This window comes from Lepisosteus platostomus, chromosome 6, assembly GCF_059453375.1.
Source record: "Lepisosteus platostomus isolate fLepPlt1 chromosome 6, fLepPlt1.hap1, whole genome shotgun sequence".
Taxonomy (NCBI): domain Eukaryota; kingdom Metazoa; phylum Chordata; class Actinopteri; order Semionotiformes; family Lepisosteidae; genus Lepisosteus; species Lepisosteus platostomus.
In genome coordinates, this window is record NC_142616.1 from 34,959,167 (window position 1) to 34,986,627 (window position 27,461).

Here is a 27,461-nt window from a genome sequence, read left to right on the forward strand (position 1 = left end):
GTGCTATGGGATAAATAAGCCATTTCTTAAATTTTATGTGCATTTACTTTTTCCTTAATGCAAAAATCAGTTAATAGAATAACCAACAACTGAGCCAATTGATTGACTTTATCTGGGTGAAATCTGTGGGTGAAAAGATAATAATAATAATAATAATAATAATTGCTTACACTTATATAGCGCTTTTCTGGACACTCCACTCAAAGCGCTTTACAGGTAATGGGGACTCCCCTCCACCACCACCAATGTGCAGCATCCACCTGGATGATGCGACGGCAGCCATAGTGCGCCAGAACGCTCACCACACATCAGCTATCAGTGGGGAGGAGAGCAGAGTAATGTAGCCAATTCATAGAGAGGGATTATTAGGAGGCCATGATTGGTAAGGGCCAATTGGAAATTTGGCCAGGACACCGGGGTTAAACCCCTTGTTAACTAGAATCCTTCTTTGATTATTAGCTTGTTGGCTGTGTGCCTCGTTTATAACCATCTAGAAACAGGCTGTCTAACAAGATTGGGGCAAAACAATGAAGCCAGTGCACACATCTTGTTCGAAAATATTTTTTGTTGATACAGTATAAATAGGATACCAGTGTTATACCCACTGAATCCATATGTTTCCTACTGTCTAATTCTGTAAAAAATGAAAGATAGTGCCAAAGTGGAATATGTTGTTTAGCGATCGTAATGTATTGTTTTCATTTGGTTGTGTGGTTCTTGACATTAAACAGAAGGCTTATTATTATTTTTATCCCATCTGAAACTAATGGATAAGTAAAATAAAAAGGTCTTATGGACCTTTAATCTTTCTTGACTTAATGACTAAAGATTACTAAACTTAATGAGTTTCTTTTGTTGGAATAAGCAGTTTCCATCCTTGTTACTATAACACGTGAAAGAAAACAAATGAACATTTGATCAGTTTGTTACCATGTACCACACATAGAGCAGCATGGCATAACTGTATTGCTGTCTTTGTTGTGGCAATGAGCCAGAAACAAAGCATACTGTACTTGCTAGAACAAAAACTGTTGCTCTAATCAGACATGGGCAGTAGCACATAGCCCTGAAAACTGAAATCATTGCTAAATCATTACTTTAGAAACTGCTGAACATGCCTTGGCTCACTGTTTTGCAAAGAAAAATGTAAACTGCCATTTTCTGTGCTGCTTTTCTTTAAACTATGCAAGAAACTTTACTGTACTTTCCATCTTAATGTTTTCTCAATGTAATGAAAACTGGCTGAGTTCAGGACAAGATGAATCAGTGGCTATGTGAAAAAATAACAAGTATGCTCTTAAATTGATGTGAAGACTTTTTATCTCCACCTAAGTAAGGCAGTCTGTTTTGAATTATATTACAATTACAATTTTCAACAACTATTTTAAATGGAGGTGGATTGGAGATAATTGCACTGTTGGTTTACTTTCCTATGTAGATTCTGATTCTTTTGTTAAAGTACTGAACAAAAAGAATGCTGTAATCATATGTATCCATATTTTATATTTATTAACATCGTCTTTCCTTTTGTTGTTGGAATGGATTTTAAAATGAAAAAAGTATATTCAATATTTTTCTGCCATCAAATATTACGTAAGAAAACACTGAATCATTTATTAATTTAGGTTCTCTAGTACGTAAAACGTGAGAACTATTTTTTTTCCATCATCTTGTATAAAAGGCACATTCAAAACATGATTTTTTCTGTACCAGCCTTATACATTAGGCCTAGTGACACCACTTTGTTCTCAGGTTTGACACTTATTAAATGCCCTTCAATATACATGTGTAGAATATATGTTTACATTGTGATTATAGTAATTGCATTCAATAAATATTGAAATTCTTAAAATTGTATGCATTGCTCAGTTACTCTTTTGCTGCTGAATATTAACAACAGTACTGGCAATGGGAATTTTTCTGTCTGAAATCAACATGCTTGAGGCTGTTCTGCAGCAGGCTTGCATACTAGCAGTCAGATTCAAGGTGTCATCATGAAAAATGGATGCTGCATACTTAAAGAGTTTAATGGTTACAGGAATAAAGAGCTGAATTGGAAATACAAGTGGTTGATATGCAGATTTAGAACTTTTTAATAGATCATATTTTTACGCTTTTAAAGAAATCGTTGTGAAAACAACTGGATAATAAAAAAAATGTAGGCAATGTATTTATCTAAAACTTTGTTTCAAATCCCACCCCACCCTCCCACTTATTGTCAGCAGCCTCTTTGAAGTAAACCTGTGGAATAAAAAGACATTTACATGTTTTTTAAATTGTCAAAAAAACTTGGTCAACAAGAATTTTATTTGCTTGGGTTACTAGAAAACCATTAACCTTCCCCCTGTGATGTGTGGTTGTTGATAAATACATTATTCTATAGTTCCTTATAAGGAAGGTTTGAATAAATGCGCACATGTATTATTGTTTATGAGGAACAAAATCAATGTAACATTTCACATCATTGGTTTATTTGGTTAAAATTGAAAATGCTATTATTTGGTGGTTTTGTTCAACATGATGCTTTCCAGTTGTGCAGGTCTAAAGTACTGGACTAAAATTCTTCTGTGGTGGGTTCTTTTTTTCTTCACTGACAAATGTCAGTGCTATAAATTACACCACTGTTCTTCCCTGTATAGATTTTGCAGCTCTCTGAACGATTTATATGTCCGTTGTGCAACTGCTGAAAGCCATCTATTCTCAGTTCTGCATTAAATCTGTCGCATACAAATACTTCTTTATTCAACAGGAGCGTGAGGCCTTTAGAGTTCTTTCAATTTCCCCACCTTTGATGCATGTAAATATTTTTTAAACTGATGTGCTAGAGAGGCTAAAAAAGAATGCCTACAAATGAACTGTTTTAGATATCTACAATAAATGTTCAAAAAATACTAATTATTAATTATTAACTATTAATTTTCAAAATTGTATATGCTTTAGGTGGAAAATTTTTTAGATTTCAATTTTTAAGAGAAACTGAATGTTATTATTGGAAGTTGAAATATATCTGTCGTTTGAATAAGTCAGGATTTTATTCATATTACACAAAATAAAAAAAAAAAATAGAATTGTGAGTTTATGCATTTGTAAAAAAAATGGAAGCCATAACTGCCATGTCACAAAACAGATCACATTGAGGCACCTGAGTTTGGAGGAAAAATGTTTTCCTTCACCTTGTTTTAAAAATACAATTTTTGGTCAGAGGTTTGTTGTGTTTTCTGACTTGATGATATGGTAGAAAGCAGAAATAAGCTTTGTGACATTGTCATATTTGCAAGGACAATATTGAGGTGCAGTGATGTCTGTTCCCTTGGGACAGCAATGCTCTTTGCTGGATATACTTGAAGTATGAAACAATGCAGAGTTTGTGAAAATATGGAATGCCAACATTGTTCCCTGCTGCTTACCTTTACAGATGAAAGGAATCTCCATTTTAGCCTGCTGTAAGTTGTTCACATTTCCTATATCTTCTCGGCAGTTGCTTTGGGACATATTCTGAGAAAATAGCAAACCTTAATTTCCCATGGTAGACAGTCACCATTGTTTCTCTCACTCAGGTGGAATTGTAAATGACACAGAGCATGGAGTATGTGCAGAATCTTTTAGATTTCTGCTGTCCATTCTCATTTGATTACATCACCCACCAGAAATGAGAGATCTATATGCAGAGCAGCACTGGCATCTTCTCTTCACTTAACCCAGTAAGGTTTCCACTCAAGTGAAGTTCTGTGCCAGACAAGTATGCCTCCCTGACCATTACAAAAATAATAAAACACAATGATAAAATACATATGTATGGGAGTGTCCCATAAATATGTATTTTCTTAAGTATGAATATATAATTTATAAATAATTATACATAAGTTAGGAGGAGAATGCTATTTACATACACTGGTTTTAATATGCTTGACTACAAGGGGTGTGAGAGTGTGACCATATGGGGTGGCATAATCTGGTTCCCCCAAGTGAAATGATAAAAATGCTGAATGGATTGTTAAAGTGAAGTTAGTGCAAGGTTTCTGAGCTTCTGGGAAAACACTAGGTTAAGTTAAGTGCCTTTTATTCGATTTAGAAAAAGGAAGTATATAATTGGTGGCATTTATAGGCTTTTCTTGCTTCCAAACTTTCACTACAAACTCCATATATCACTTATCAGTGATAGCAGATCATTCCAAACAGAATGGCATTTAGTATAATTTCTAGTGAGAAGCATTTTTAATGAGATGTTCATGGTATTGGTTTGACGATTTGCTACAGTTGCATGCTTGTGGGATATCTCTTAAATTAAGGATTAAGTAAAGTTTGAATCAGTCAAAAAAAATCAGTGAAAGAGTGTCTTTCTTTAAGTCAACAGTGTGTTGAATCTTTTACATCACTGAATGGTTGTTCAGAAAGCAGATTGGTAGTTCTGTATGTTCTCATTTGCTAGCTTGTTCATCATTTCCTCCACCTGAGACAACTTGAGGTCTTGTTTGATTTATTGCACACACATACTCTCATGCATGCACATACATCTTAAAACTTTTTCTAAGTATGTGTTACAGAAATCAGTCTCTGTGAATTCTTCAGTTTTGGACCTGTCAGAAAGAACTGGAATCCTTCAAGAAAAAAAAATCAACAGTGGAAAAATATTTTAAAATGGGAAAAAGCCAAATTACCAACCGTGTTTTTATTGCCGCTATTTCCCAATCATTGTTTGATTTATGTTTTGTGTATTTCTTCATGTCAGGTTTGAAGTGTCAGCTTGAGTCAGTCACAATATTATACCCTGCTCAAAGAAGTGTCATCTGCTTCACATGAGTGTTAGATTTTAATAGCCACAGGGGTCTAGTTAATGGATGTAAACAGTGGCATGTCCTGCCACTGCCAAGGAAAAATACATTGTAAGTACTTTTGCGATTGTGAGATTCATTATAATGACAGATCCTGGTGTTCAATCCCCCCCCCCCCCCATGTTTATGAGTTAATCTGTGGCAGGGAGAAGAGAGTTAGATTTGAAAATCTATTTTAATTAACATCTATTACACTATTGTAAAACTGAAAGAAATGATGGATGTTTAGTTTTTTTTAAATAATGTAATAATTTCATATATCAGGTTGTCTTATTTTCATTTTTCAATCAAAGCTAAACCATCTGAATGCAAATCAAGCAGTTTTTCTAAACAAAATATTATATGTAAAATAGAAACGGGTCAGAGCAGGCAGAAAATACCTTTTCAGTGTTATAAGCAGTAACAACCCCTGTGTATTGGTATATCATGTTATAGAAATTCTTCTTTAACACAGATGAGTGAAGAAAAGTTATAAGATATAGATTTTTTAATTTCAAATTTCACACTAAAAGTGAATGTACCATTTCTGGCTGTGGAGTTAGTTCTCTTGGATATTTTAGAACATGATGATGCTGATTGACTAGAAATATGCAAATAGAGATTATACAGACCCGTTTTTGCTTTTGGACTGTTGAAGTATCCTGTACTCCTATTTAAAACATACCCATACCTCTTTTTATTAACGTAATTTGTTCCCAGAAACCATTTCATATAGTGAAAATTCATAAAAAGAAAAATTTATTTCCATTAATGTTTATGGGGAAAGATTAAAGTCCTTTCCTGATTCCAAAAATGTCACCCTTACTATGTTTTTCACAAAAAATGACAAAGGAAACAATTATAACCAACATTCATACCATGGTTTGTGTTTTTAGTAATAAAAAACATTTTACCTAGTAAGACATTATTCAAACCTAAGGGCAATACTATAAAATTCATTTGCTTATTGTGTAATTACATATACTGACAATTTTCATTTTCTTAACATCTTTAGGGTGCATGATAACATCTAAATCACACATTTTCTTCCATGAAAAGTAAGAGTACACACATTAGCGAACAACACACAAAACAAAACATAGTGACCGCTCGTGCCACTTCGTAGGCTCTGTGCTAGCTCTCACCCATACTGGTTAGTAGAATGTGATGTGTACGTGGTGTGGTGGCTGTCCTGTCTGGCTACGGATCTGTGCCTGTGGCTGGAAGGTTGCCGGTTCGTATCCTGTGGCCAGGCAGAGGAATCCTACTACGTTGGGCCCCTGAGCAAGGCCCTTAACCCTAACTGCTCCAGGGGCACCATATAAATGTATGTGAAAAAAGATGAAGTTGGCTTTCATTACCCAAAATGTGGGTTACAGTTCACATGCTTTGTGGTATTGAATTTTAATAAAACGAACACTTGTAAAAAGTGTGTACAAGTGTTTACAAGTGATACAAACTGTGTTTTGCTATCCATGTTTTAAAAAATAACACCACAGCATTTCGTCGATCCGATCACATATTTGTTTCCAATCATACAGATTGTAATCATACTCATAAGTTTTGAGAATCTCTAGTTCACCATGCCTTTCACATGCTCATAAATGATATTAAGTTGGTATTGGTCATTTAAAAAAAGAATACACACCAGTATTCCACTTTCTTCCTAAGGATTTTAAGAATCAAAGTCTTACATGTGGTTATTTTGGAAACATTTTTACATGCTCCTTCTAATTATATTTAGTTTATATACTTTGAAAAAAGTTGTAATGTTTTAACCTTTTTTGCGAATACGCTTGTTATCGGAGTAAACAAAAGCATACTTTTAGAATTTCATAAATAGGGAATATAATATGGAATCACGTATCTAAAGAAATTAATAATGATATTAAATTAAAGATCTAAATATATGTATTTTTATAGCTGGTAGGATTATTGTATTCCACTTTTTTTGTAAACACATTCTATTAACACCCGATTTTCAGCGGGTGAGAAAGAGACAGAAAAAAAGTGAATCCTGTTTTTTTTTATGGTCTGTAGCTCAAATCTTGCTTAACTAAAAATTAGACACAAGAAGAGTATTATTGGACAATTTTGTGAAACTAAATAAATTAATAACAATATTAATTTAAGGATCTAAATATATTGTAACGAATACGGCCGACATTACAGGTTGTGCGATCTGGCTTGCCAGCACAACCCTTTCCTGTGAATAGCAGGGACCTCAGCCAGCAGGCTGGTTCCCTGTTGTGTGATGCTAGAGGCCCAGGTTTGAGTCCCTAGTGGTATTATTGTGCTTTTGACAGTAGACCCCTGTTTATCAATCATATTGATGACAAAGTAAATCAGCAAAATGAACTTACTTATTACTCATGTTAAATCATGTCAGTACACATGCTACAAAAATATTTTACTGATGATAACTTTGTGACTGTGTTGTCATTAAATGATCTTTTGATTATATCATCAAAAGTATAACATTATTATTTTAAAATTTTATATTTTCTTAATTGGTCTACATTCTTACTGCTTTAAAGTCTTAAGCCATCAAAGGCTTTATTTGTATGTGCATAGATTTTTAGCTGATATTAGTAATGTTTTTGCTGCTATTCAGTATATATTGCATGCCAAGGACAGTTTCAGTATTTAGCACTTTTTATTTTTCCTTCATACAGAAGCTAAATACAGATGTTTGTCTAATATAACTTCTTAGCAATAAAACATATGCTTTTAATCAAGAGACCTACTGTAAGTTATAAGGCAAAAAGTAGGCTACTCATAAACTTGAAGGGAATGCTCTGAAACCTAGATAAATGTTTGGTGTGGGTGTAGGAATAAATGAAAAGGGTAGGTAGGGTATTTATTGACTTTTTTTAGCCTTGTGTTAAAACACCTATTAGATACTAATTAATGCAAACTTATGAAAAGAGACATTTCTATTACAGATATTCCAGATTTCTTGTCAGCCTTGTTGATTAATGATCTACAAAGTAGCAAATAAATGAAGTGAAAGTGTAATGGGATATGATGCTTGAGGTCAGCCTTATGGAAGGAACACATTTTTCTTGTCCTGTTTTTAATTAGATTGTAAAAAAGTTGATTGTACATAAACGTGGGGTGCATAGTGTGTTTTGACTAACATTTATGTTTTTTGATTGACTGAAGGACCAATGTGATGCATTTTTCTCAATATAATGATCACTATGTCCTTTAAAAAAACAAATGGTTTTGCACATACCAAGACACACCAGATACAGTATCAGATTCTAAGATTAGAGATGAATGTTAACTATCCTTGACAGTGAAACGCATTCTATATTTGTTGTTTATTTTTATTCACAGCTCATAATGAGACTTTTGACCTAAAACAACTTCCTTATTTATATGACTAAACAAAAATCATTTAAATATTGATATGAGTGAAATGGTGTGTTGGAGTCACACAGTTGGCCTCATTTTGTGTTCTAGTTTTCTTTTGTGGATGAGGCTTTCATACCGCATTATACTGCATTATACCGCATGCAAATTAAATTATGATAATAGTATCTGGAAGCACCTTGTAAAACCGCCAGGTGGAGCTAATAAAGCTTAATGTCTTATGTACAGCATTTGAGCTGTTGCCAGAAAATGCCCGATTTTGAATCCCAGTCATAATTGTGCCAGTCCCAGGACAATCTTTTTCCAATTAAGAATTTAAGTTGTATACCTTTTAGAGTTCTAATAATTTTTAAACTGTGTATTACAGCATGTTAATCATTAAACATTAAAAAGTCTGTATATTTTATAAAAGCAAGATTGCTCAGTTGGACAAAAGTACACAACTTTCCACCTTCACCATAAATAATTTAATTATTCATAAATATTTAACGCATCAAAGTCTTTAACTTGGTAACTTAGGGTTGGGTTCTGGTTTTAACGTGTGTAGCGGCGAGGCTTATTAATAAGGCAGAATTAAGTGTTTCTGAGCTTCCCAAATGAGGCCCCATTTCTCTGTTCATCTCTGTGGTGCAGCCACAGAGAAACTATTCATGCAAGCTGATGATTTAAGGTCCTAGGATAGCTCCCAAAGGGGGATGCACTTAGCTAAGCCTGGCTATCATGATCAATGGTCATCCATTGGCGCCTATCTGTCTAGGGAGTGCCAGATGGACATCTGGACTGCATTCCTAAGTGTCAGGAGTAAGTGACTCATATCTCACCTTGATCAACCAATCAGGGACTGGTAGGGCCGAGTAACCCACGTGGGACTCTGATGCCCATGGAACTTTCAGCCAATCAATGAGCTGAAGTTCCTCCAGGTAAAAACAGGCAACACAGAGAGCCTGAGAGATTCGAGTTTCAGTAAGATTCAGTAAGATTCAGAAGGGATTCAGGAGAATTCTGTGGACTATTCTAAAGGGAATTCGAAGGAGAATTCCAGGGCAGGACGGCCCAGGAGCAGAAGGCTCCCAAGGGCAGGACATTCTCGCAGAGCGCCTCCTGACCATCCTGAGACTCAGCCCGGACAACCACGGAACGGCCAGTGTGTCCGAGTGCCAGAACTTTCCTTTGTTCTAAGAGTCTAGAGTGGAGGTTGCCAGAGAGTAACCAGCAGCAGGCCTCGTGAACAGGTCGGAACTGTGGACAGCTGAATCACTATTCAGAACTAGCTCTTCATCAGGAACGAACCGGTCCTCTTCCTGACTTGACTTTTATAGGTTCTGGCGTGAATTTGTGTATCTGGATAAATTAAGTGATGGTATTGTGATTAAGGATTTGTTCATGAAATTCTTTAAGTTAATCAAATGAAGGAAGAAGGGTTATTTTTAAAATTGGCACTCAGAGATTCTGACTGATTTAATTCCCCTCATTTAGCTGAAGCGGATAAAGAAATCATGCAGTAGTTACTGTAAGGGAACAAGTAATTGGTTTATTCCATGCTAAAAAGAGAAGAGATAAAACACAACGTTTCGGCTGTGAAGCCTTCTTCAGGTGTGAGCTATTACCCTATTGTTCTTTTGCAGACTATGCATGCTGTTGCACCTGAAGTAGTTACAGTATATGTATTGCAAGGTTCTCTGTTTTATTAAAAGACACTCCGACTCAAACAAGTGTTGTACAGTGATATAGACATGGGTAATATCATCCCCATTAAACAATGTGCTTGTCGTGCAAATCCTGCTAAGCTAAAAATTAGACAAAAGAAGAGTATTATTAGACAATGTTGTGAGGCTCTGGCAGAATTTCTCAGTAAACTGAAGAGTTATAGAGGAGACATGTTGTGTATTGCCTCTTTTTACACTTGTAAAAAAGAACATTCCAATGTTATTGCGACACGGAAGATATTTTTAATAATGTAGCACTTTTGGGCTCACATGGGTATGTGCCCTACACCGCTGGAGCTCGAACCCAGGCCTGTGGCATCACTCAACAGGGAACCAGCCAGTTGAGCTAAAGGGAGATCTCCCCTCAACCCGCAACTGAGGTCCCTGCTATTCACAGGGAAGGGCGTTGATGCAAATTGCTTTGTCAGTATGGCCGTGGGGGGAAGGGGGACTCGTACGCTGGGCAAACGTTCAAGGTCAAATTCTCCCACGAGGGGGGTACCTTTGAAGCGGAGACGACGGCAATGAAAAATTTTATTTGCAACACATTAAAAAAAAATTCCAGGAAAGTTTAGCCTTTATCACTAATGTAACACCTAAATGAAGACATAAATATAGAAATCTCTACATTACAAACTCCAGGCATTTCATTTTGTCTATTGCTACAATATCGACAGCAATATAGTTAAAAGGAACATGTCAAAACGGTTGATCGAGTTAACAGTCTGGGTGTGGCGACTTTCGAAGTAAGGCCTTTTTAAAGGTGACCTGATCTGACATTGTTCCACCTGGACCTTGTTGGGGAAAAGTGCACCTAATGAGCTTTTGTGTGATTGGCAAGTTGCAATGCCTCATTGCTTAAAACAAATTGGCAACTTTTTGTGAAAGTACATAAGCAATAACTAGAAAATGTTATGTATCTTTTTTCCATCAGTCTATTTATACTTTTAAAATATTTAAATCCATTGAAAATTATACATTTTTGTTAAAAAGAAGATTGATGTCAAAAAGGTGAAATTGTCTGTTTTTCTCCGTATTTCAGAAACATGTATTTCTCAAATTAATGTTTAATGTAACTGTAAACAGGGCTTTAACCCCCTGGGTAGAATATACTAACCTTCACCACATTTTCCCAAGAGACGCACAAAAGCATTAAATCATTTCTACATCATAAACTGAGCACTTTGAGGTGTGGGCTGTGATTACAGCTCACAGATACTGTATATTCTCTGAATAAATTTGGTCATGGACATCATGAATTAAAAACGGCCTTTGAAAAACACATACAAGGATGATGAGGAAGAGGATATCTCAAAAATGTTTGTTATACTGTATATACTTGCCATTAACATAATAAAACATATTTAACAAATGAAAATGACGTGCACAGTACTCACTTTGTCATAGGGATGGAGAATGAACAGAACTGTTAATTCAATTTTGGGTAAAAACACCAGTATTATGCACAAAAAAATAAGTTAAGAGTATTCCAGTTTGATCTGTTGTATCACAATATACTGTTACAATACAGTTATTGTCGTAATTTATGCTGACCAAATGTAAAATGGATTTAGTTGTTGATTATGTCTGCCAAGTTTCAAATCAGTCAGTTCTTGTGTGTATTATTGATGCAGGAGAACAATTATTTCCTCCCTGATTTTCTCTCTTTATGCTTGATACATTTTGAGAAAATTGGCTGAAGGTTGCTTTACTAGGAATAGTTTGAAAGATCGAAAAGAGAAAAACAGAAGACAAATACTTAAAATCATTTTGGGCTATCCAGTTGTTCCCAAACCTAGTCCCTGTGTCTGCTGATTTTCATTCCAGATAAACTTTAAATTACTGGTGCTTACTGATGCCTTTAATTAGTCTGCTTGTTTGTTGAGCCTATGGTTGGTCCTAATTGTGAAAAATACTGTATCCTCCTTCAAATCAATTTGAGTATGTAGGGTTTCAAGTTTCTTTGCAACTTGCTTTTCCTTATTTCTGAAAAACTTCTAATGGCTTTGAGAGGAGGAGTCAGATGGTAATAATAATATATCAAGAACTCCTTCAAGTGGGCAGTTTTTATTTCTGCAGTAGTCCAGTTGGTTACATTTCAGGCAATAAATCTGAATTAAGGGATTAATGAAACAGAAATTGGAACAGGTCTGATACCAGTCACAATTCTTTCTCAAATATTTAAAGACTTCTCCCAAATAGAAAATTTAAATCAACTAACCTGTGAATAAGAGCTCAGGTGAAGTAAAAACAAGCAGAGACAGTAGCACCACAGTAGTAAAACTAGGACCTACTGGGCTTTACAAAGCCTATACACTCACTACTGGATACAGTACAGTATGTGGAGAGAGTTGTTAAATAGTGAAAGTACTTTTTTCTAATCTACTTTTATCTAATATTGCATTCAAAATAAATTTAAGCATTTGGTGTTAAATGCAATTTATGAATCAATTTATACAGTAGTTAATTAAAGAACCTTGTAATTTTTAAAGTTTTCTTTCACTTTTTTTTATCAATTTCATCTGTAGGAACAAGTTTGTTTTTGAGGAGAAAGGAGTCATTGACTTTCACATAAATATAACATGTTTTTTATTTAGAAAAATAAGAAGGGTAAGAAGGGAGATGGTGGATACCACTTCCTTTTGGTAGTCAGTGGTAGGGTCCTGTTGAAGACGGAGGTAGGCAGAAGTGTCGGTTAGTTGTCTAGAGGCTTTAAAAATATATACTGTATAAACTAACATGCAAATGTCCTTAAAGTTTTAGATTTTTCTAGGAATGTCATTAAATTGTTTCCATGATGTTCATTAGTGTGCACATGTAAAAAATGTTTTAGCATTACTACAGCATTTAGCATATTTGTTGTATTTTGTTAACTTGCATGTGTCATGAAATGCTTGTCTCCCTTAGGATCTCAAGTCCCCTGATCAACGTGATGAGATGGCAAGTGCCCGGGGACTACTGAAGCAAAATTCGTCTCTTCTGTATTCAACCTCTTCAGCTTGCCTGGAACACCCTGATGTTGCTTCCCTGAAAGCCAGTAAGGACTCTATCTGTAATGAAATACAGGACGCCTTTACTGCCATTTCAAATGCTGCCCAGGGCATTGGGCAAGCCAAAGTTCAACCCATGTCAACTTCTGGGACTCTTGGGGGAGCACTTGACGAGTTGGAGGTAGGTTGACAACCTAAGTTATATCAGACTAAGATATCATTACTGTTGTACACAATTGGATTATCCTTCAATATCCACCACAGTATCCATCCTTTTATCTAAAATCGTTTCAAATGTACTTTCTTTTATTAATAGTGTGCTATTAAAAAGGCAATCTGAATGTTCATCTAAAGCAAGTGTTACATTAGCTGTAGTGTTCTCAGGAGTAATTCGATTTAACATTTATCCTTCACATTTGTTAATGGGGCATTGGAATGATGCAATTCAGTGGGAATCTAGATATTATTTCATGCTGTTTTTTTTCTTTTTAAATTGACCTTTAGTGCTTTTCTAATCAATGGAGGGTACATTATTCCTACCCCTCAGTCACCTGTTAAATATTGGCATGTGTTCCAGTCAAGAAAGCCATACCAGTGAATAATATGAATAGTGACTAAATTTATGAAGGTCTCAGATGAGTAGTGTATGTCACATAGTCCTTATCTTACTTCACTTTAACCTGTTGCACAAACTTTGATACATTATGTTTGATTAAAAAAAACTGAGATGACTGCAAGATCTTTTAAAATTTTCTAAAGTTTTCTTTGCCATCCATGGCATCCTTAGTAATGTAATTTCAATCATTTTACAGTGCCCACTTTAAGTTTAATTATTTTAGAATCTAATGTTCTTCAGTAAATAGTCTTACAATTCTCTTCAGAGACAGGGATTCAATATTGGTTGGATGGCCTGAATACCATGTTCATTGTTTTGCAAAATCAGAAAACCTTAGGTTTATGAAGCCTGTTGTTGTGAGGAAAAAAGCCATATATCACCTGATATAACATCTATGGGATAGATTGGCATCTACTGTACTGCTGTCATCAGCTGTCATAGAATAGAATCTATGACGTGTCTTCCTGGGGTGTAAAAAGATATAAACCAATTAAGCAAACCTACTATCTGCACTGCTGCTAATGGTCAAACATAACAAAAAGTGGTTATTTCTGCCATTAAATCTGGTCATTTCGTGTGGAACTTGTCATTTAAACCATTAGCCGCAAAATTACAAAAGGTACTGTCAAGAAACAGCAAATTATGTTTTCCGTATTTCCCTTATTCTGTTTCTAAATATTGAATGCACAACAAATAAACCAACAAATCTTATATCTTTGGTTAAACTACATTTGTTGAACTCTGAAGGCTTACTTATTTTCTTAAAATAGATATAAACTATTTTTGATTGATTTCTGTGATGAGTGACAGCTATTTACAAGTTTTTATTAACTCTTGTACTAGAAGTAATTTTGCAGACTTGGATCTGGATGTTTTGGATTCAAAGTAGCATGCATTTCTTTAATAATTTTACATGAAAAAATATGAAACATTTGCCTTACAGTTTCTTCACTAATGGTGCTGTTGGAAAGTGCAGTTCAAAAATGCATATATTCCACATCATTTAACTGAAGTTTAAACACAGCAACAATGAGTTGAGACTTTTAAACTTGAAAAATAATATCTGAGATCTTTCCGCTTCAATTGCTAACTCTTTAAATTTTGATGTGTAAAAGAAACACTGGAGAGGAGGAATTTTGAATTAAATCACATTTTCTCTTTTTAAAATTATTGCTGTCCAGTATTATGATGTTTGTTTCAATTGTTGATTGTTTTCAAATCTTGGAAACAATAAAAAATAAACACAAGTATCCAAATATACTGTATACAGTATGCTTTAAAATAGGAGACACCATGAGGTACTGTATAAATTATCTTTGATCCTTTTAAAGTAGTTTTAAAGGACATTAAAGTATCACAAATGCAGAGTTATTATTAGGGATTGGTATACATTGTAATATGGCACTGAAAATCTCTGTTTGACGTGCATCTTGTTAATATTCAAATGAACATTTTTCATCAGATTGAAATTAAGACACTAAGTAGACTTTATATTTGTTTGAAATACAATTATTGTTTCAGTGCTAGACACATAAATAGTAATTTATTAAATAACAATGTATTGGAGATGAAACAGAAATGTTTACTGAAACACAACAATGGCCTTTTTCAGACCAGTCAGATGTGAAAACCAAAGAGCAAGACCACTATAATCACATAGGCTATTATTGGCCATACTGTCATACTGTTTTGAGTGCTACCAGTCCTGATTCTTGCATAGCCCAGTCTGCTATCTAGATATAAGAAAAGCTTATATCTAGATAGCAGGCTAGAACTCTCCACTGCAGATTCCAAGATTAAGGAATCATATTAATTTTTCTATTTGCTATTTAAGCAGTCACATTAAATTACTTTAAATAGTAGCTTAATTGTTGTAAGTCTAATTTAGAAAGGCACTATGTGAAATAAAACAGGTGTGGTGACAGCTTAATTATTTTTTTGCTTTCAAGATTATTTTCTTATTTAATATCATTTTTTTATTATTCAATTTTTTTTGTTGTATTTTTAAAAAAAGTAAAATGTCACATCTTACTTCACTTTAACCTGTTGCTCAAACTTTGATACATTAAGTTAGTTTAAAAAAGTCTTATTTTCTCCATCCAGCAGCTGCAGCTTGAGTTAAAGTCTTGTATTAAAACAAAATTGCTGTAGACTTCTGTATTTTTAAACTTTTTTTCCATTTGATTTGATTTACTAAAGACCTTTTTTTCTTGATGGGATGGAATGTAGAGAAGAAGTGATGACAGATTGGTAAGAAACTGGAATGCAAAGTACTAATGTTTCATCAGCAGGTAGTTGAATTTAGGTCCAGCATGTTTATCTTATGGTAGCGTTTGGGGCTTTCACCTGAAGAACTGTGTTAATTTGCAGTGTTTAAAAAGGCATATGAACATTGGTAAATGGATTTCAAAATCTGTTTCACACATTGGTACTGTTTCTTTTTCACCTCTGAAAACAATGCATTTGGAGTTTTCAAAGACCTTGTATTACATTATTACACAGTAAAAAAAAAATTAATCTAAATTGCAATAATTTGAGCTGCAATATTTTGCTCTTTATGCTCTGAGCTCAAGTGCGAACATCTGTTCAAATTATCCGCACACAATAGGGTTTGAACAAATAATTATTTTGCATATTAACTTTGTAGAAGCTCTTTTGCAATTTAAAACCTCAAATTATGAACTTTTTTTTAAAGTAAGGTACACTAAAATATAACCATATTTTGTAACTTAGGTATTGGTATGTTTTTTAAGAAATCTTTTGCCTAATCCATAAGTTATCCCTGTAGTTGTTTTTCAATACAAACACCTCAAAACAGCTACACCCACAGCATATAGAGTACCACATTTTTAAAAATATATTTTTAGGGTATTTTATTCAAGCATATTTCTGTTTACTACTACACTATTTTGGAGTGTCACTTTTAAGACTCAAGGCTTAGTGTAGAGGGGTAAGCAGCATTAATATTAAAGCTCAAGTTGGAATACTATATAAAATAGATCACAAAGCAGTGGTACATCCATTGAAGTCTCTCAGAAAAAAATGCTTTTATCACATTCAGGACCTTTATTCATGCTTCTGTACTGTTAATATTGTTTTCTTGGTCTAGTGATGAACGGGCAGATACAAAAGTAAAGATGCAAAACAGCAATATTTCATGTTATGATGTGAAGTATAATGGGCAATATAATATTTACCTCCAAAGTATCTCTTTATTAGCTCCAAGCTATTGACCTGGAGTTTTACTAACATGAACTTACTATAAATATACATTGCTGTTTGACTTGGATTAGCAAATTGCTCATACCTTAAAAGAAATGTCTTTCCAGCCTCTTGCAGGCTGATAACTAACTTTCTTTTGAGATTTAGGACTTCATTAATAATTAAGAAAAATGATTCTTGGCAGATGGTCATTTAAACAAATTGAATTAGTTCTCAAATCCCAGATCTATATGCTGAGATGCTGCCAGTGCCTTACCCTGATCAATATTAGTTTATTGCAGTGATGGTATAATCTGCTGAGACTTATTGAATGAAACTTTTTTTTAACCTTATATATGGATAAACATATATATGTGCATGGCTAAACAATACAAATATATTTTGTGGTGTGAGGTTCAATAGTGGCATAGGAAAAGGCACCCATAAAACTGATGACTGCAGTGAGTGTAAATACAAGCTGTCATAGACTTTTGAAGGTCTCCCTTGTCTTGGAGTGCCCCAATCCAATTAGTGTTGAAGGTCACCTTATTTGTTACTTGATATTAAAGATTGGCAACACCTGTAAGATTTGGATAGTTATCTGTTCAATTCAGAGCACTTAGGTGCTAAGAGTACCTACTGTACTATAGATTCAAATCCTAAATAAGTTCTTATTTATTTTATATAATAATATATATAACATCACTTTATTAACCCTTTACAATTTCTTGCATTAGGAATTATCTTTTCACATACCCCAGCTTGCTCTCCATGAAACACACAGACAGGGAGAGAGCCAGGGGTCAGAGCAGAGGGTCAGCCATTGTACGGCACCCCTGGAGCAGTTGGGGTTAAGGGCCTTGCTCAGGAGCCCAACAGAGTAGGATTCCTCTGCCAGCTGCAGGATTTGAACTGGCAACCTTTCAGCCACAGGCGCAGATCCTTAGCCACAGAGCCACCACTCCACCCAAACAATTTAACAAAAATATCTATTTAAGTTAAGTTATCACAATGAATAACTTTACTTTTACTTTAGAAACTGGTTATTTAATGGTGAGCTACAAACATTGCTGCATTAGAGCTCTCCAAGACCAGGTTTGTACTTTAGCAGCTAGACATTCTTGTCGAGAACATTACACTTACAGTACACCCTCCCATCAACTAGTGTGTTGTACACTGCCATTAGTGTGCCATTAATATTTCTGAATACCTACATTACACTCACTATCATTCAACAGGGTGACTGAACCTTGATTCGTTACTGAAGAGGATTTGGGTCATTTTCAGTTGAGGTGACTTTGTGACCAGCATCTATCAAACCAAAAGCTTGAAGGTGTTGTGTTCTTGCATGTTAAATTTTCTCATCACCTCTGCCCATTTGACACTCTCACTAATGAGATGATTTAGTGCTCATGCAACAATGTCACTTGAGTGTGTGACACTCACAAATGTTCAGTTAATCAAAATTATAGCAAAAACATTTATTTAATATACACTGACACCAGAAACATTTAGTATATTACACAACATAATGTTATGGTATATACAATACTATATTCAAAATCGATATAATTTATTTTTCTGAAAGCATAAAAACTTAAATAGAGTGTTGTTTCATCTGATGCTCATTATATTGGCACAGACAATTAAGAAATCTTGTGTATTCAATAACCATACAAAGAATTGGCAAAGTATTATTGATATTCCAGTTATTAATTGTAAATCAGAATTTCTTTTCACTTAACTTACATGTTGAATTAATAAAAATATGAGTGGAACTAATTCTTGAACTGTTAATTCTACATGAACAGAAACTTCAGAGAGAAGGCTTAAAATCTTAAACTTCTATCTTACCTGTTGGTGGGTGGGTGTGTGTGGGGGGGTTAATTTAAAAATATTTTTAATCATTAATTAAAAACAAAAAAATATTATAAAAATAAAATGCAGAACTGCCCTTTATTTGACTAATTTTTGCATTTTAAAGATACAAACTCAATGTTACTTTTGTGTGTTCTAACTGCTTCCAAAAGGCTGAGGCATATTTTGTATAGTAATGAGTGCTGCAGAATAACAGTGTTGTACTCTCCTTTCTCTGTTCCATTTCATTGTGCATTTCTCCTTTTTTGGTTGTGCCTTTGTTGCTATGCAGCTTCTGGCTCTGTTGTAATACCCTGCTGGCAATCTGCAGATAGGCTGCAGGCAATTGTTACCTTACCTCCATTATACACAATTTGCCGTAAACAAGGAAAAACCTTCACACCATGGGTACTCTACCTGTGCAGTGACAATCTTATTTTTCTTATTTCATGAGCATTTCATTATATTTTGATGTGAAAAACCTACATTTCTATCTTTCAGTAAGCAAAGCTATTTAACTGTAACTGTGTGAAAGCTGTAAAAGCCTTATGTCATGGATCTGTTTAGAAAAAACATACTGCTTTTTCGGGGGGCAGTTCATTTTTATCGGGTTGCCTTTAAATTTTGCTCTTTGGGCTATTTATACACTCTCTGTAATAATACCTTTTAACTATTTCTAGACCTAAATGAGTAATTGAATTTTGGTTTAATTAAGTTATTTTATTTTACAGTTTGATGATGGTTTTAAGGGAGTTGTTCAGTTACTGACATATCGCATGGTTGAACAGAACACACAAATCATGTTATTTTCTTGTTAGGTAGAGTATAAAGAAATTAGATGAACTTGGGTTGCCATTGTGTTTACCTTTATATTAAAATAATAGCAGATTCCAAAGAGTAGCAAAGAAAAAAAAACAAATTTGATGCTTCTGCTGAAAATACAAGTAATTAGTTTTTACTTTATGCATATTTGACCTTTGATTGCTAGACATACAGACGGCACACTTGACTATATTAATTTGTAATTGAAATGCTTCACTAACTTTTACACATGACACCTCTAGCTTCATCCTTAGTTCTCAACATTCCCCATGGTATAGTCTTTGATAAGGTGAATTAATTACTAATGCCTGTTTCACTTAACTGGCCCTCTGCCCATGTGCCATGCTTGATTGTGATCACCAGATTTGATAGATATGGTCTTAGTTAGCCTAGAGGTCCAGCTCCTTTTAGGTGTCGTTGATTCATGGTGCATATGAATGGCATTGAGTAAATGTTATTCTTTCACTGTACTGTTTAGTGAATGTGTTTGCAAATCTGATACTCCAGACTGTTATAGCTTTAAGTGTGATGTAGAATATAATATATTTATGTATATTAATTAAAACAATGTAATTTACAATAATCTGTACAATGTAGAACATTTATTTAATTAATGGTTTAATTTACCAGCCTATGTTTAAATAATCTTTGTCAACAGTTTGTATTTATTCATTGCATTTTTGTATTCATGAACATAGAATATTAGTAATGTATACAAGCTTAATACATTTAATATTTGTCAGGACATGCTTTGCTAGAGAAAGGCTAAAACAGTAATAAATACAAAACTCTTCACCTGAAGCTTTAAAGCTGAATCCAGTATTTGGAATATTTTGGAAGTATTTAAGTCCTTATTTAGGTCCTTTCCATTTTCTGTCATCTTAAACAAAGCAAAATATAGGCTCTTGTATTTTCAGAGGGTTGGATTTATGCTTAACTATTTTAGTTTTATTTTATTTAAGAATGTTATGATTGTTTTGGTATGGAGACCAAGAAAGTGAGTTCCAGTAGAGCTTAATGACAGGCAGCAGTGTTTAGAGGTTCTGGACAACCTTGAACGTTCTGGGTTTAAATAGATAGATAGATACTTTATTGATCCTGTGAGGGAAATTGCAGAACACAGTTGTTGTACCCTTAAGCACAGTACCACACACAAATTGTTCCAATAAAATGCCCAGCAAAATGGATAAAATAAATTAGGGAGGAGCTAATAAAATGTTAAAAATAAAGTTAATAGAATTTTATTATTGATATTATAATAATATTGTACATTTTGTTATTTTTTATTATAGTTATTTACTTACTTTTGTTTTCCCTTTTTAGTAAAAACTACTGGAAAAGACTGTAAAACACTTGATATATGTTGTGTTTATCCTATTATTTTTTATTTTTTTATAATTTGTTGTCACAAAAAGGGAGAAAATAAACCCTGTACAGGGCTAAGAAAAGGGAAGCCACATACACAATAACCAGAAGTCCAAAACGCTAAGCTAGTATCCAAAAATCCAGAAAACGAGCAATAAGTCAAAAACAGATGGCAGTAGAACCAAGGCAACAAATCCAATCCGAAAGGCGAGAACGAAAACCAAGAAATAGGCAAAAGTCAGTAAACAATCCAAAATCAGAGAAGACGAGAAAGACAATGCGCACTACGGGAGCTACGAGTGACAAACTACAATAGTGAGCAAAGAAGAGGTGAAAACGAGGAACTAAAATAGTGATAGCAGATAAAAGTGATAGGATACTTACGGTGTGAGTGTTTGTGAAAACTGGTGCACATGGGTATGTGAGAGTGAGTGGAATGTGTTACATTTGTCAGCACTTGTTTCAACTGAGCACTTGTGGTAGAACATCCTAAATTTTCAGTTGACGTCTAGTCTTTTTTTTCTAAACGTAGATGCAGTAAAATGAACTAGACATGAACCTGAGCTTAACTACCCCAGGGAAATGACTATAAAGTCTTACCTTCATAAAAAAGTAATAAACAGAATAAGCCAGGTTCAAGTGAGTTTGATCACATAAAATAAAAATTATCCAGTTCCAATACTGATTGGAGATATAAATACTCTGGAGTTCAGTTCATGCAAAAAGTTAATTGGAAATAAAATATGCACAAAAAGGGAAGTTGTGATTTGTAGTTCTGAGTTTTATTTTTGGCATATTTCTGATTATGTTTTTAACAGATTAATATCTTTGTATGAAAACTGAAATAAGTTTTGTTATAGATCTTTTTTCAAATATTTTTTTCAGCTTAGACTTATATTTTACCAGAATGAGTAAACTTCTCACAAAGAGTAGAAAGGTTTTTAAAACTTCCAGATATCAGACACTTTGCCATTCAAACACCTTTTACTACTCTGCTTTTTTTATCTTGTGATTTAAGTTCCATTTTTATGTCTGTTGCTTCTATGCTGACTTGCCACGCTAAGCATAACTGTACAGATAGCTTCTGCAATGACCTTTTTAATGTTAAAGCACCAATTATTTTTCTTTTTATTTCTCTAGTTGGCAATTACAACCTTGTAACTCTTGGAAGACAAGCATTTTTCAGAAAACATTCTTTCAGTACCTATTTTTGTAGTTTTGAAATGCAAGTGATTTGCTCAGAACATTCTTTGGGTACTTCAGAAATCATTCCAGCTTTTATTGTTTTTCACACTACTGTACGTTTTTCCTAGGCAATTGTTAGTTTTTTTAGAAAAACAGGAATATTCTTTTGTTTGAGAGTAGTTTCTGAAAGTTTGCTGACAAATATTAATATTTTGTGAAGTTAAAAAAACATTCTTTAACCCTTTGACTTCTTAAGTTTACAGTGACCGCAAAAGGAATTAGCCAGTAAAATGAGGACACATACAGTACAGCTGTCACTTGAAACTTTAGCTCTAAGGCTCTAGGCATGCTACAGAGGGTGATGTTTTGTGGCTAAGAATACATTGGGCAACTCAATCCTATCCAACCCTGGGAAATAGTGGTCCCTTTCACTGATGTCTGGGTTACAGGGCAATCCCTGTCCTATGAAGAGACACCATTACTGGTTGAGCCACATAGTTAATGAAAATAATATTTGAAGCACTAAAAAGAGAACCCATCCATCAATTTTCTAACAGCTTTATGTAATACAGGGTTGCTGGGGAGCTGGAGCCTCCCAAGCAGTGGGCACAAGGCATGATACACTCTAAACGGGATACCAATCCATTATGGGGCACAGGCAGATGCAAACACACACACTCACACCAGGGACAATTTTCCCAGAAGCCATTTAACCTACTAGCATGCCTTTGGACAGTAGGAGAATCCTCTTTAATTTTTGTTAAAGAGTAAACCCACATAAACACAGGTGGAATATACAAACTCTACACAGTTGTACACTTGAGAATGGTAACAGATTGTTTCAATAAAATACCAAGCAAAATGGACATAGATATAATAGCTCCCCAGGCATTGAACCCGGGCCCCATGTGCTGAATGGCAGTAATGCTAACCATTGCCCCACCATATCACCCGCTAAAAGAGAATCATCATGCTTCATGCAATCATCAAAGAAGACAACAAACATGCAGCTTTTGTTAATATCAGAAGAAAGGTAGCTTTTATTTATTTTGTACAGTATGGCGTAACCATGGGAAACTTGGATTCTTACTAAATAATTTAATTACATTTATGTAATGAAAATTTCAATTTTCATCTCGCAACAATAGATGTCACTCAGGATTCCAATTAGCATCAAGGTTGCTTTGTAGCTGCAAAGCTTTCCTGTATCTGAATTAGACTGGTGACTTATTGGTCACCTGGGTATTAGCTGAGGTCATGGCATGTTCAACTGCCCTACTTTTTATTCCCCCACTATTGGTAGGTACAAGTAAGCCTGTCACAGTATGTGGTATAGTTTTCTGTGGCTAGAGTTGTAAAAATTTAAACATTTAATTTCAAAGATGTGTACTGTAGTTTGTAGGCTTTTCATTTATTCATTCCTTTTTTTCTATCTAAACAGTCTTTAGGTAGAGATAGCAGTTTTTTATTAATGGTTAACTCAATCATCTATAAAAAGCAGGGACATTATTTTCTGTAACAATAGCTGTCATCTGTTTGTCAGAGGGGAAAGCCATGCACAGGCATATTAAATTTGTAATGATTCACCTGGGGACACTGTTGTTAAAGTTTATAATTACCCACATCCTCAGATATAGACAAGACATATGGCCTCAGTATTGAACCAGAATTTCAATGCAAATGCAAAACTCTCTATTGGTTTTTCAAGATTGGATCTGATCAGATATTTCCATTTCCATTCACAGTACACATACAATAAAGCTGGATTAGCATAGTATTTCATACATTTAAAAAAAAAACTCATTACATCTTACACAGTAATATCTTTTTTAAGCAGCTTAACATGATCTATACATTGATCTAAATGAATACATGGTCTAAAAGCAATATTTTATAAAGCCGGTATTTCCAAAGTCATTTTAAGAACATAGATACATGTTAAAGTAGACACGATCACCTAAAGTAACCTGGAGTGCTTAAATGATGTTCGGTGAACACATGGAAATATTTTAGTTAGTATCTCCCTTCACTAATGTGACCAGAGATCAGATTCATACAACAGAAGAATAACATGGATCAACCTTTCTTTCAAATCTTCCACATTACATTCGTACACAGATTTCATGTACCGAATATTAATTAATTGCCAAAATAGTAAAGATTGACCAAAAACTAATAGACTTTCTCTATTTAATATGTAAGGATACTATGGTATTGATGAATGAGTATATTTGTTGTTTTTATTTAATGATAAATTTACACTGTCAGGGACTACACTACACTGAAATATGTTTAATCCACTAAAAAGAAACCTCCATCACTGAGACAGGTAGGGTAAAGCAATAGACACTCTGAAAATTCAAAAAATTTAAATGTATGTCATTTTTTCCAGCAATCCCTAACATATTTGTGAAGTCTACAGGCAGACTAAATGAAAATGCTCTGAGACTATTACCTGTGTCTGTAATGGAAAAGTTTTCTACATGCATTTTATTTTTCAGAAAGTAAATCATGGAATACAAAGGCAAATCATTATGCAAATCAGACACTGCCACACATTTATTTCTGTATTGTGTCCTTTCGTCTGAATACATAAGAATAAACTTCAATAAATATCATATCACCTTCGTGTATTAACTGAGCAGCATATTGATTTCTAGAGAACATAGGTAATAGAAAAATGCTATGGATAATGTTTCTCTCTTTTTCCCAGCTAATCAAGTTCTTAATTGTACCCTGTCAGAATTTAAAATGAACATGTCAGCATTCCATCACCCCTTATGACTTAGTTATTTCAGCTAATTTTCTTTCCTCTTAATTGTTCCATACTGCAGGCATAACTGATTTGCAAATATTATAGAAAAAAATGAACAAAGTGTTTTTCCGTTACAAATGCCGACCATTGAAATGCCAGACAGGCAGATCAGGAGAAACTGTATATGACTTAAATACAATTAATCACTATTGTTTGTGAAAAAAGCATGATCATATTAACTCCTTTTTGCAATTCCTTTTCTGATGCTGCGATGCTTATTATTATTGAAATATAAAAAATTGGAAGCTCATGAGTGAAGGTATGGTAAAATAATATTTAACATTGTGTGTTAGATGTTGTACTGCCAGAAAATGTTCATAGGGATCTAGTGAGTTAAGTGAGTGACAAAGTTGCAGAGACAAACAAGCACTTGTTCTGGTGGTTCAAGGTCCATATTCGTGGAAAACTAGCCTGATTTGAGAGTACAATATGTGAAACATTAATGGACTATTTCTAGAATTCTAAATGGGAATGTCACTTTGTCTTCTGGATACCCACTTTTTATTTGGAAAATAATAGTGAAAAAGGAACCAGCAACATAAAAGTTTAGTTTGTTTTTTATGTATAAAGCAAGTACATAAGTTTCTTAGCATGTTGATCTGCTTTTAGTACAGTACTTTGGATGTACAATATAAAAGTCACCCAGCCTTTTAATATTTGTGTTCTCTTTTTTCTAAATCAATATTTAGATCTAGTACTGTTGATTTCCTTTACATATGGTAGAGCTTGCTTGGCTATTGGAGTACTTATTTGAGCCAGTTTTCTAAAATGACAAATATCTGATTTATCTTTAGATTTGTTTTTATCCATTGAATAGTGTTTACCAATTTTTACTCTTCAATTTTGAACCACACTGAGTGCAGTTGATTACCTAATCTTCAGTGGAAGAAAAAGGAAGTCTGTTGTTACCCAAGACTAGGTCAACCATGTTCAAAATTGCAACATATTCTTTCATATTAAATGTAATTGTCTGCTCAAGAGCAGAATTTAAAAATGCAGAGAATATGGCAACTGGAAAATGGTATTTTAGGGAAAATGTGAAACAAATTTAAATAGAATTTTATTAAATGTGGATATAAAATATAATATTTTATTTCACATACTGTATTAATTTGAGGGTCTAATAACATACGGTGCATGTTATAATACATGTTGGATGTTATAAAACAGGTTATAATAGAGGGTGAATGTTCGTCATATATGCAATGTACCACAGTGTTTGATCTTTACGTGAAATTTGGTGTTGATGTCACGCCCTCTGCAGCCAGAGGGCGCTCCTTCTCTGTCCTGTCCCTAGTTTCCGGTCTGCTGTCCTTCCGGTCCCTCTCTTTCCCTTGGGATATATATTTCCGGGTCTTGCACTCTGCCCTCGCTCAGCATTGACGTTCGGATGTCCTGAGACCCGCCTAGCACCAGGGCGCCCCACGTCCGCTCCCTGAGGGCATAGGTTTCTATACGGCATTCCTGAACTCTTTGCACTAATGAGCCCGGGCCCTTTTCCCGTCTCGCCGCTACGCATATGGGTCTTTTTCCGCTCTCCTGCTCCCCACGGTTAGTCCCTTTGGACGTCCATGACAGTTGAGCTTTCCGGTCAGTACTATTGTTTTTCTTTATTTTTTTTAGTAATAAAATTCTTGTTTGCCTTTGACTTATTATATTTTCATCAAATTGTACCAACACACAAAGCACAATCTTTTCAAATATGATACAGTACATTTTGTACTGTTTTTTGGATTACCAAATCTCCTTTTAACTTCATTATTAATGAGTTATACTCTACTTGCTTTTCCTTTTTTACTGTATGTCCATTTTTATTTATTTTATGCACCATTCGCATAAAGCAAAAACAGAGCTGTGCTAATAATGGCTCATCAGACCCTCATTTTTTTCATTCCAAAATAATTGTGTTTAGTTTTTGTTCTGAATTGCCAGTTTTTGTTCTGAATTGCCAGGTTGTTTCTGAACAGCCACCTGGGAGTAGGGGCATAGTTGTAACAGAATGAGAGATGTATGGAGAAGCCAAGGCAGAGATTAGAGAGCACTTAACCTTTTAAAATAAGTTCCATTCCCTCAGATATTCAGAAAATCATATTGCCTAATGATTTGTACTCTCCTCTTGTGCAAAGCCTGCAAATAAACAGATGCAGTAAATGCTCTGTGGGGAGCAGATCTCATTAACTTCTGTTTATAGAGTAGGGGATGCAGCAGTGAGATCCCCCACAACTAGATTTACAATTTCTCCTCATTGTTGCCCGCGGCTGGTGGTCTAGAATCAGTCAGAGATATATAGTCCAGCTAGCTGGAGAGTGGAGAATCTAACAAATCTAAAAAATTAGGCAGACCTGCAATGCTAAGTTTAATGGTTGAACTCATTATTATTTAATGCTGTGTTTGAAGAACTGATTTACACAGAGAGTGTGTGTATGTGCAAGCCCAAGCCAACTGAGGTTAAAGAAGAGAGAGGTACAGTACCAGACCTACTATTCTCATACGAAGGTAATGAAGATGGGTGCATAGCTGCACATACTGTACAGAATATTCCTACACTGCCCATTGTTTGACTTTTAAAATTTACAGTGTTAAAGTATTTACATTTTTTATTTACAGTGGCTGTTAAGCATTTCCATTGCTCAGAGGAAAAATAATCAGTTTGTTGTTGTAGTACGATAACTTCGCTATATGAAACTTTGTGGTATCTTCCACATGGAGGTAACG

At 34.4% G+C, this 27,461-nt stretch overlaps 1 protein-coding gene across 1 annotated transcript in view; it reads left to right on the forward strand.

Moving 5' to 3' along the window:
- The window catches only part of LOC148661626 (catenin alpha-3-like), a 600,833-nt gene that overhangs the window by 110,537 nt on the left and 462,835 nt on the right, over positions 1 to 27,461 (forward strand). Inside the window, exon 6 of the mRNA XM_088635643.1 lies at positions 12,803 to 13,066. Within this exon, the coding sequence (XP_088491769.1) occupies positions 12,803 to 13,066 (264 nt within the window). The remainder of the gene's footprint in view (positions 1 to 12,802; positions 13,067 to 27,461) is intronic.